At 26.7% G+C, this 12,699-nt stretch overlaps 2 protein-coding genes across 2 annotated transcripts; both read left to right on the forward strand.

Annotated features, from left to right (window-relative positions):
- Positions 1–3,663: 3,663 nt before the first annotated feature.
- Positions 3,664–5,926, forward strand: LOC127284047 (uncharacterized). Its single transcript, XM_051309326.1, has 6 exons — positions 3,664–3,978; positions 4,086–4,262; positions 4,338–4,460; positions 4,643–4,759; positions 4,958–5,068; positions 5,545–5,926. The coding sequence occupies exons 2-6, from the start codon at positions 4,112–4,114 to the stop codon at positions 5,787–5,789; spliced, it is 747 nt and encodes a 248-aa protein (XP_051165283.1). The 5' UTR covers positions 3,664–3,978; positions 4,086–4,111; the 3' UTR covers positions 5,790–5,926.
- A 146-nt stretch (positions 5,927–6,072) lies between these two features.
- Positions 6,073–6,489, forward strand: LOC127284048 (uncharacterized). The gene is made up of 2 exons (XM_051309328.1): positions 6,073–6,216; positions 6,284–6,489. The coding sequence occupies exons 1-2, from the start codon at positions 6,102–6,104 to the stop codon at positions 6,487–6,489; spliced, it is 321 nt and encodes a 106-aa protein (XP_051165285.1). The 5' UTR covers positions 6,073–6,101.
- Positions 6,490–12,699: the final 6,210 nt, after the last annotated feature.

The raw sequence follows: 12,699 nt of genomic DNA on the forward strand, positions 1-12,699 counted from the left end.
GTATGTCAGCTGTCGCAGTTCCTAAAAAATACTTCTTTAAATGGTGATCGATTATTTCGTTAGACTTTTCCGAAAAATATCGTACTCGCGTTTGTAACTCTTTTCTTCCCTCTGCATTCGTGGTTTCGTCATACGATATGACGAATCCTGAGCTTTGATTTACATCATCTATTAATTTAGTTTTGTAATACGGTTCTAACGCTTCCGTAACTAAATAGCGAAATTTCGTAGAACTTAATGTAAAATCGTTGACAATTTGAGAATCTGGAAACATGGCCTTAAAAGTATTCGCTAGACCGTCGCAAGAATTTCCCGACATGTTACAATGAATACACCTAATACTCCATAAAATTTCAGCTGTTGAACTTTGATTGTGAGAAGACCACAGCTTGACAGGCTTTTGAGATACGTTGCTTTTTTGATATTCCATTGCCTGAAATTTCAATTGATTGACGTCGACTTTATTCGCTATATTTTTAGCGTGTTTTACAGAAGATGAATGTTGAAAAATGTCGGCAAACCCTTTTGCTGAGTAAGAAAAGCTCTTTTGACATACGTGACAATACGCATGATTTTGCATTTCCTGAAAATTTTCCCACCATCTTCCAATTTTATAATTCATTGCATCTTCGCGCTGCAGCCAGTCTGATTGAAATTTATAAACTTTCATCGTAAAAAATTCTTCTTAAAATAATTGGAAAATATTATGTCATTAAATTAGCCAAGCCAGGAAGTAATTGTCAACAGAATGCAAAAGTTTTCCATTTTTCACATGATCTGTAAAAATAAATTATAAAAAATTAGGCAACGTAAAATATATACAAATTTAGCTCAACTTAATTTTGTGTTGATTATATATTATTTTAAGAATACGTACCTGGAAAATATTTAAAACTTATTCAACAGTTCTAAACAGTATTATCGTGGTTTAATTGTAGTGGATTCAATTGATCTTTTTTTAAGGAATCGAAACGCCGATTAATCGGTCATCTAGTTTTCAAACATAAAACATTTGATAATAATTCACACTTTAACAGATCACAATAATTGAAGACCTCGACGGAATAACGATCTATGGCACATTTTATCAAAAATGAAATTATTGTGAAATCATGTACATTTAATATCAATAAACACGTATAAATGATTAAAAAGTGCAAATAAAGTATAGAAAATGTAAATTTTTATATTTTTTTATCATAAAGTTTAGTTGGAATAACGATCTACAGCACAAACAAAAAACAAATTGTTAATTTCATTTCGAAAAATAAACAATTTATATATCCAATTCAATATATACTAGCAAAATTTAAAAAATGTTTTCTTATTAAGGTTGCACGGAGAGAAATAGATGGTAAAAAATTATGATCTTAAGATGGTTAAAGGTAGATGGTATCCGGTACAATCTATATGCTACTCGGTACCATGAAAGATGATAAAAAAGTGAGGTTATGTTACCCACTTTACAATCAGTACGTACTTTCGACCGAGGTATGAAGAAAAAACATTTGCCTATCTCAATAGGTCGTAATGGAATAAGGATCTATAGCACGTAAAAAACTCGTTTATTTTTTAATTTTTGTGAAAACTATGAATCAAAATGTGCAATTTTTCGTTTACAATGTATTTTTGAATTACTAACTTTATGTTAAATACAAATATTTATATTGTTATAACCAATTTGATACAAATTTTTGTTTTTCATGTCTATTGTAAAATTGTTAAATTGTGCCATAGATCGTTATTCCGTCGAGGTCTTCAATTATCAATACGCGAAAAATATTTTTTTATATATTGTAAAACTAGATCTTTCAAAATTTAGTAAAATTGTTCTAAAAATATTGCTAAGTAAATTTTAATAGTGTTGACACGTTTAGCACACAAAAATGACAGTTTTTAAATAAAGGAAAATGTCAAATTAATTGAATTTTTTTCTTTCATATATGTCACAAATTTAAAACAAAAGTTTGTAAGATAACTTACCATTATTATTATGAATATTTCGGGTACAGTCAACTTAAATGATTTAATAATTCACTTTTATAAATCTACCACTAATACTCGTTAGTTTGTACACGGCGTGCTGATAACAGATTGTACAGAATACAGGTTATGGCTTATGGCGAGCACGCTGCGTGATGTTATCAGTGACGCTTAAGATGCTTTTTCATGGGGCAACAGTTGCCGAAGCAACACTTGAGATAGAAAAGGACAGTTATATTTCTATCCTTTTTTATCTCACGTGTTCAATTGGCAAATGTTGCCCTATGAAAAGGCACCTTTATTTAAGCTGCATCCACGCGGAAAATAATGATTCATTGACTTGGCGGACTTTTTGAAATAAAAAAATTACTAAATAATAAAAAATCTTTCATTCCATCAATTTATTGCACTATTTTTTTTTAAAAAAGTAGCATTTAGTAGCTTTTGGACAAAATTAGTAGCAAAAAAGTAGCCTCTTTCAAAAAAAGTAGCAAAAAAGTAAAAAAGTGTGTCACTTCGAAGACTGCAATCCTTATATTGTTTTATAACCTTATTTCATCATAAACATCTACAAATAACAATATTTGTCTTATATCAAACGTCAGCAAAAAACACAATTTGTTAAATAGCAAACGTCAAAAAAAACAAGATATATGTAATAACAGACTTAAAAAAACGAATAACTTTATTAAAAGCAAAATTTCACGAAAAACTAGGTTTCTTTAAAAGCAAATATTAACCAAAAGAAATTGTGAAGCAGACGTCAATAAACATTTTGTTCACACTATGATAAAAAACCATAAGTCAAGCCACCACGAAAAAAAATTACTAAATTTAAAAACATGATTCAAAAAGAATGTTTAAATAGAAATATTTTTTTGGATCATTGAAATAAATCGTTAAACAAAAAAACAGCAAAAAGAAGGGGGAAAAAAGGTTTTTTTTAAATATACGAAGATAAATTTAAATATATAGTTATGTATAAGGCTTCCATTGGCAAAACTGACACAGACTCACGTGACCTTTTCCCGCGGATTCTTATGCTTCGTATGCGCTGAGAGACATTTCGTTGGTTATAAAGCTTGTGTTATTATTGAAGATTTTATTTACACTGATTATCGAAGGGGAAAAAGAGTAAAATCCGTGGAATAGTAAGTAAAACAGGACAGTTGGCGAGGTGAATATATAATAATTGCTTACTGTGAATTTTTGGAAAAAGTTTTGACAAGTTTAGGTTATGTTAGTTTACATTTTGTTTTGATGACACATTCGCATGAGAAAAAATTTCGTGTATCATTGAATTAAACGCATAAAATTTGGTATATCTATTTAACCAAGTGCAATTTTATTACTTTGAATTATTCCAAAAAAAACTTTACAAAATAATTTATTGTTCAATATCTTAAGTGCCCGAGATTAAAAATAGAAAACCAGTCGTAAAATAGAACTCGTATCAAGTCTTAAAATATCGGAAAATTTGAATTGGTAAAATACAATTGTTTGAAATTAATCACACTATGAACCTTTGAGAGCAATAAATTTTTTTCGTATTTAAAGTTTATAATTATCGGATTAAAATTGTCAAAACTTATGTCTATTAAAAGATTTTTGTTAACGAAATGATTTACTCTAATTTTCTTTGTCGAATGTGCCGCTTGTAGAATATGCTTATTGACAAATCTTTTCTTCCTCTTGGTCTTATTGCTGATTGTAAATTTGTTAAAATTTTATAATTTTATTGCTTCTCAGATGAGTTTAAATTGGGAACCGGACACGAAATTTATTATCGTTAAATTTACTTCTACAAAAAAAATGCAAAAAAGTCTATCGAAGTAGTTCCCAAGAATTGGATCAAAAGTGGATCGAAAGAAAATGATTATTTGTGTAAATATCCGGATCCTAAATGCTATAAATTTGTTGATGCTTGGGTTCGTGGAGAATCTGATCCTGTAGAATCGTGGAAGGAATTTTCAGTAAATGTAGAAACACAGGCTAGTAAGTTTAAAGCGTATAATAATTTAATTTCACTTTGATTAACTAAATTATTTTTTATAGGTACAATAACTGTACATAATATTAATTAAAATACTATATTTTTTAAGGTGATTATGCAACAGCACATCGAAGAATGAAAAGGATGATCTCAGATGGGTACATTCAAAACAGTACAGACGCCGAGCAAAACGAAAAAGATTCTTCCATAAAAGTACTGTCAAAAGAGGAAGCTGAAAGTGCATTACAAAAAGTTTTAGATTTTGACATGGAGGAAGAGCATCAAGGTAAAATAATTTTTTTTAAATATTATAAAATTTTATTTACCTGCTTTGATAAATAATTAGAAAAAAAATTTGTAGACTCGGGAAACAACAATCATATTGTGAAGTCTCCTTCTTCAACCAAAGGAAATTCTTCGACAGACAGTAGTGCTGAGAAAAAAACAAAAAATCTAAAAAACGTGTACGAACGAAAAGTATGCCGTGAATATATGAATATATTTAATTAACTAAGAAATTAGTTTGCTACAAATCAAATTTACTTGTTTTTATTTCAAAGCTTTTCAAATTTAATTTATTCGCTTTTGTTTTTTAAACGAAATGAAGTAAAAATTAAAAATTAAAGTTATTTTTACTCTGTTATATAAAAAATTTCAAATTAAAAGAAATTACAGGATTCAAAACAATAAAGACGACTGCAGAATATAATTCATCTTCTTCGAGTGAGAAAGAAATCGGATCTGATACCAGTTATCAAAATGCGCAATCAGTATCTGAAAAGGGTAAATTATTTAAAATTGTATAATAATAAATAGTTCACTGTATATTTGATTTATGATTTTCGTAAGCTTATTTATTGTCAGACGTACAATTGTTTCAAAATTAAAATTAATCAAACTTTTATTTAAAATATTTTTATTTTATTTACGTGGTGTCGGCCAAAATTGGGAAATAAATATAATTTTTCTTTCTTTTCATAGCGGAACTCCAAAAGTCGAAAGAGACTTCAAAATATGATTCACTGTCTTCGAATGATGAAAACGCCGAGAATGAAACCAAGCAGAAAAACATGCAATCTGTGTCCGAAAAAAGTAAATATAGTTTTTTTTTACTATTTTAATCTTATAAATTTTAAGGCATAAAATTATCAAACAATTATTATTAATATGTTCATATTTCTCATGCTTTTGGTAATTTTTCAAAATTTTTTTAAAATTGTAATTTTTTTTCTCAAATTGACATTCTTTTTGCTGTAAATCTAAAATTTATTTTAAATTTTTATTATTTAGTTTTAAATTTGATACCAAAAACGTAAAGAATTTTTTTTTAAATGACATCAGTTTCTTTGAAACAATTAAAATTTAATTTCAAATAGAAACAAAATCCCCAGGAGGCTTCACATTAGTTTTCAGTTCCCCAAAATCAAATTCATTTCACAGCATTCATTTCTGTTGTAAAAAATGATTTTTGATTGTATTAATTTTTTATTTATGTTTAAATAAAAAATTATTTAAGACAATTTATCTGTTGTTTAACTATGTAATAATTATGCCTCATAATTTTGTAGGAAAAAATGAACTGGAGAATAAAAGTCCATCTAAACGGTTAGTAGTAGAGCAAAATATTATCGGACAAAAGTCTGAAAAATTGAATGCGTTTGTGGGATTTATTGAAAAAACGTTTGAAGAACTCGAGAAGAAGTTAGTTAATCACATCGACGAAAAAATTAAAGAATCAGAAACAAGAACATTTGTGTACATTTGTAAAAAATGTGAAAAATTTCAAAGGAGCTTGCAGTATGATGTAGAATAGAGGTCTCTCGAAACCATAAAAGTTATTCAATCTGTTGCTTTCAGTTCTGATGTAAAAACATTTTTGGAAAAATCTTTAACTTTACCATTGCCTGTCGAGACACTTGACAAATTTCTTTCCTTTGAAGATGATCTGAAAAAAAGTGCTGAGACTCGTGAAAATTTGGTAAATTTGTAGTATTGTATTACAATGTGTTTATTATATTTAAGCTTTATTACCTTAAAAATTTTTTCGTTTCCTTATTTTTAGAAAACACATACATTACGCGAAATTGCATCATCGAAAGATATTCGGGATGCAATTAAAGCAGTTATGCCCACTATTATTAAAAAAGATGTTCAAAAAGAATATTCTGGAAAGGGAAAATTGAATAAAGGAGTAGGGAAAAAAGATTTCTCGAAAACTAATACATATTTATGTATAAAAGGTTTTTGCCTCAACAATAGAAATATTCTTTTTTTACTTAAAACTAAAAATATTATTAATATTTTTAGATGCAATGAATTTCAAATTAAGTAACGTAAAAGAAGCACAAATTTCCAGTGCGATAGGAATTTGGTTATCGCAGTCGAATGATAGAGAGGGAGGACGAAAAGAACGCCAAAACACGGAAAATAAAGTGATAGATAAGAATAATGCAACCGAAACAGAGCAGAATGAAAATTTAGAAAAAATAAAGAAACAGAAGAAATGCAGGTGATAGATTAGGAAATTATTTAAATTTTAATTTATGTAAAAAATTCTTAAACTTAAATAAATTTTTTCCTAATGAAAATATCGTTATTGCATTTATTATAAGAGAATGAATTTGGTAGAATATCGACACATTCCTTTTGCGTTATTTGTTCGTTTTTTTTAATAAGAATGAAATAATTTTAAAAATGTGCATAATAATAATTTAATAAGAAAAAAATTAAATTTTTACTTTTAAAATCCTTAAAATAATAAATATTTGTTTTTTATATCTTTAAATGTTTATTTTTTTAATATTGGTTAATAATAATAAAATTTTTGTAGCAGAAAAATAGAAAAATAAATAGTTAAAAAATAATGTTTATTATTTTAATCAATATTTATATGATTTATTAATTCAGAAAAAAATTTAATATTCTAATTAATTACTTTTATATGGTCATTATAAATTTCATTAAAAAAATTTTCATAAAAAGAAAACAATAAAATTAAAATAATATGAAAAATTATGTTAAAAATACTATTTTTATAAGATGTATATTTTTTTATTGCATTATTGTTCATTTACTAATCCCTAAAAATTAAGAAATAACATTTCAGTCGAGTTTGGCTTTCTCAATTTCACGAAAAATTCAAGACATATTGAACTTAATTTTATTTAACACTTTATTATTCTGTTAATGTAATAAATAGTTTGTCGTCGAAAATTGATTTAATTTATGATGCATTTAATTATTGTTCAAAATGAAAAGCTAATAAATTCTAGTTTTTTTAATTTGAATTTAAATTGGCGCCTTGCGTCTGCGCGAATGTAGTACTTATAGAATTTAGTTTACTCACCGCCGCATAGGGAGGGCGACCATCAATCTTTCGCGCAACTAACTTGCCACCCGAATAGTATATAAGGAGCGAGGCAATCCTCTGCTGTCGTAGAATATATTCTGCCCGTTGCCTCTCCTGGTGCTCCAGGATGTGATGGCAAATAATTTTTGAAACAAAAGGAGTTCCTATCACGTGAAAATGTGAGGAGACTTTTTTCTCAATAAAATTTAATAAAAGAAAATATGAAAAAATATTTTAAAAATATTAAATTAATATTAATATTAAATATTTTAAAAAATATTTCTAAATTAAATTTAATTAAAAATTTTTTTTTATTGTTGGCAAATTATTGGCAGCCATTAATTAGCCAATGGTGGATGCCAATAATTGGCAGATTATTGGCAGCCAAGAATTTGCCAATGATCTATGACAACCATTGGTCAATTATTGGCAGCTAATGATTGGCCAATGATGGTTGCCAATCATTGGCATCGGCGTGGACAGCCCAAGAGTTTACCATCAATGGACCATCATTGGGAGCCACGAATAGTCCAAGAGAAAAACCATTCGGTTCAAGATTAAAAATGCTTTTAAATAATAATTAGATAGATTAAAATTCGGGTCAAGGAAAATGCATAATTAATTGAAAATTTAATTATTTAAAAATTGTGTTCAATGTAAATTTCATTATGTAGAAATTGTTCATTAGAAATTGTTTACATTGAAATCTTGCAGTAAGATTATACTGTAAGCTGTGCACACTTTGTATAGCAAACTTGCTGCAAGTTTTGTGCAAGTTTACGTGCTTGATGAGTGTGGATATTTTAGAAAATGGTTTGATTATTATTAATTGTTTTTACAGTGAAAAATACAAGACAAAAATGAAGGCTGAACAAAATATGGAGGTGTGTCAATGATCTGAAGGTGGACAAACATGAGTTTCCAGATGAACGTTGTAAAGAATTTGGCGCGCTAAAAGAAGCTTGAGAAGACATAATTTAATGTGGTTTTTGATAGCTGTTCTGCTTGCTTAGGCAATTAATATGAAAAAAAAACATAAACTTTCTGGCAGTCGCATCAAACTTTCTAACTCAGTTAATCGAAGGTGCGGAAAGTTCTTATCATCATAAGCACTTTAATGTTGTAAAATTTAAATTTAGGTTTTAAATGTTTATTAAAAGTAAATTATCATTTTTTTTGTTTATTATAAATTAAATTACAACAAATTTCTTTGCATTAAAAAATGTCTACAGTTGGTAATTTTAATTTCAATATTATAAAAATGAAAATATTAAGGAACTCGACAACTTTTTTAATATATAAACGAATATTAATGATAAATGCATTGCAAATAGCGGACTTTAATTGTATACGACTGAAAGAGCATTAATTATCATTTTAATAATCAGTCCAATAATCTGTTTTGTCAGGAGCGCTGTTCAAACGTCGATAGGAATTAAATAAATGCAATTGGCTCGATATGAACCCTACTACCGTCTTGAATGACTTTGAATTCCTCGAATTCGTTTACAGGAAGTAATCTACGTACGTTCGGTAGGAAATGGTGTTCCAAAATTTAAACATACTGCTTGGCTTTTTTTGGCATTTATTTCGACAATTTCACCTACTCCGAATATGCTGATGTAACCCCAAAATCCACATGTTTTTCTGCCACTATGCTGAAACGGAGTAAAAAATTTGGATTGCTTCGAATGTTTAAAAATTTTTAAGAAAATTGATAACCAAAAAATTTAATGTCAATGAAAATTATTTTTTTCGACAATAAATACTAATGTTTTGCAGTAAGAAATAAATTTGTTTTCTTTTTAATTTTACATGTTTTATTTTAATATTTTTTATATTATATTATTAGAATATGATTTATTATATAATAAATTTTATAAGATATATATTGTAAACATTTTTAAACATATTTTTAATATATTTTTTAATTTACCTTCTATAATCGAGTTAAAATTATCCAAATCCTGTTCGGATAAATAATCTACTATCATACAAGTGCAATCATAATTTAAATGGGTGATGTTTCCCAAATTTTCAACAGCTTTTTTAATTTTAAAAACCAGCCTATTTGCTCGTAGAAAGGGATCTGTTATCAAACAATAAAAAATTTGAAGCTCATTGCAAAGTTTCAACTCGGATAGCTTTGCATCAAGCGAATTTTTAAATGTCGAGTCCCGAAGAGCTTTCGCTATTTTTCGTGGGCTTAATTTTAAAATCGAACGTATTGTAAATTTATTTTTTTGTATAATAATTTGATTTCCAAACTTTTTCAACCTTAATGTCAGGGCTTTAAAAACACCAAACTTTTCTTGTAGTCTTTCAAATTCTGCTTCTAACTTATGTGCAGATATGATTTCATCATATCTGAAAAACACAAATGATAAGTAAATCATGTCTTTAACACTTGGCTCTAAGTTAATACTCAGTAAGTATTCAATGACATCTATGCAGTTTTTTATATTCTCCTGTGAATCTTCTTTCAATAACCGCATGCAGACTATCGTAAAAATTCTTTAATCTGTCAATTCCGAATAGCCATCAATGTTTATCCCCGCTTGCACAGCCTCTTTAATGTAATCTATTGACTTATTAGACAAAATCATAGTTTGAAATAATGTGAATCCGTTAACGCAAATTCCTAAATCACTGCAAGATGATCCAAGTAATGTTCGGATGTGAGCTATCGACAAATCAAATTTAATGGCATAATATACGGCTAAAGTAACTGCACTGTAGTCATCCTCAATCTGGTCAACATTTTCCATAAGGTATTCATATGGTATTTATATGGATAATTCCCTAGAGGATAGACATAAAATGGTTCAATTAATAATTTTTATTAAATTTTCAGCTAAAAGGTAATGACAAATCATGGTTTAAACAAAAAAAAGTAGTAAAATGCTTTGTTTGTTTCATATTTTGAAAAAGATTGTCAAATGTTTCATTTTTCTCATATTTTCAGTTTTACTTTTAAGAAAAATAATTAAGCAAAAATATTTTTTTTTAAATTTAAAAATGTTCAAATTTATTATTTCTCTTATGTTTGCGGCTAAAAGATGAAAAAGGTAACCGATTAGACCAAATAGAATTAATTATTGATTAAATGAATTATTTTCATAAAATATTTATATTCAGCTGAACGTCGGAGAGAAAAAAGTTTAAACGAAAAAGTCAAATTCTTTCGATTGTTGATTTATTTTCAATTTTTCAAAAACAATTTGTTACAGGATTTTTGTAGCATCATTTTTCACATATTTTAAGGTCAACAACGAAAAAAGGTCAGTGTTCGTAAAAAAAATCGATTTTTAGAAAAAAATAGAAAAATAGCAAACGTTTCATTTTTTTCATATTTTAAGCTTAACTATGAAGAAAAATTACAGTTTGTGTAAAAAATATTAAATTTTTCCCAGATACATTTTTTCAAAAATTATAGATTTTCAAATGAAGTCTTTTTGATTTATAAAACGTAATTCAATTCCTGTACTTTGACCCCGGTAATTAAGAATAATTACCATTTTATCCGTAAAATCGATTGATAGAAAATATGTAACATTTTTTGGAAAAAATAGAAAAGTGAACAAACTTAATAATTTTTTCATATGTTTAAATTATTGATGAAAAAATATTTATAATGTAATTTATTTATTTTTAAAAATACATGGACTATAATTTTTTAATATTATTTAAACACAAAATCCGTTATTGACAATTTTCGAAAAATTAAATTTTTTTTTAATTTAAAAATGAGCAAACTCATACATTTTGCAATATTTGGAAACTAATGATAAAAGCTAATTACGGTTTGAACCAAAGAATTGATTTTTAAATGAAATTTGAACAATGGGAAACCCATAATTATTACTGAATATTTAGTTCGACGTAAAAAATAAATCATAATTTGTACGAAAAAGTCAAAGTGAAAGAATTTCAATAATTTCAAGATAACTAAAGTTTGCAGGTCAAAAATGAAAAAAAGTCACCGGTGAGACAAGAAAATGATTTTTAAGCAATCCATTTTAAAATGCTGAAAATGTGTGTCATATTCTGGTCAACATAAGAACATTATTTACACGAAAAACTTGATTTTTCAAATTCTTTAAATCAGCAAATATAGTATGTTTTTCATATTTTATTCCAGCTCAAAGAAAATGAAGCATGACATTTCCTCATACATTATTAAGTTCATCTGTGAAAAAATGTATACGTTAGAAAAAAATATAAATCGAACAAAAAATTAATCATTTTTTTAAGAAAAGACGAAAAGTGCATCATTCTTCTTTTATTTTCATCTCAAATGCTGATAAGAATTTCGCCATTTCGTTAAAGAAGTTGAGTTTTCCAAAATTGACGAATTTTTTCATGAAAGTTGAGAAATAATCAAACGTATAATCTTTCTCACATTTTTTGCTGAAAAATAAGAAAAAACATCATCGTCTACATGGAAAATTAGATTTTTAAAAAAATTGAAAAAGGGACTAAACCAATAATTTTTTCAAATCTCTGGTTCATCGGCTAATAAAAAGGTTTCGCTATTAAAAATTGTATTTTCTTCACATTATTTGATTTCCTCATAATTATCATCATTGAAAAAGGAAGAATACAAATACTATCGCCCGATATATTGAATATAAAAAATATTGTGCATTAAAATCAATGAACAGAAAAAATGTATTCCAGCTTATGAAAGCAAATATTTTCTTTTTAATAGATTTATGATTTTTCTTGACGAAATTTTAGTTATTAAACAAAATTCATTTTACTGAACAAAAAATGGTCTATTGTTTAATTTTGATTAAATATTCAGCTAAACGATAAGGACAAATCATGTTTTAAACAGAAAACTCCAATTTTTAAAAAAATTTTAAAAGTTTAAAATAAACAAAAAATTGATTTTTAAAAAAATTTCGAACATTAAAAAACATCATTTTTCACGGTGGTCCTTAACTCACTTTAACCCAAAAGTTTCTTCACTGTAAAATTTCTTCCATATCTTGAATCTGGACACTTTTCTAAGTATTTTGCAAAAAAATTCAAAATCTTTTATCTTGCCGTTTTTGAGAAAATCGATTTTTAGGTTAAGAAATTGAATTTTTTGTTTTATGAGAAAAATTATATAATATCAGGATAAAAAATTATGTAATTTAATAACTTTATACTAAATTAAAAATATTTGTTGAGAACAGTAGTTTATTTAACTTTTTTACAGAATTTCTTTAAACATTTTGGAACACAAAGAATAAAAAAATTGGGCGAAGAACATTAAATGTGCCCACTGTTATATGCACATACTGCTTGCAAAAGTTTTTGTGAATAATTCGGATGATTAACAGAAACTTTACATTTTTCCCACACACTTTGGAAGTCGTGAAGC

This window comes from Leptopilina boulardi, unplaced genomic scaffold, assembly GCF_019393585.1.
Source record: "Leptopilina boulardi isolate dan_hultmark-lab unplaced genomic scaffold, ZJU_Lbou_2.1 LbouV2_317, whole genome shotgun sequence".
NCBI lineage: Eukaryota > Metazoa > Arthropoda > Insecta > Hymenoptera > Figitidae > Leptopilina > Leptopilina boulardi.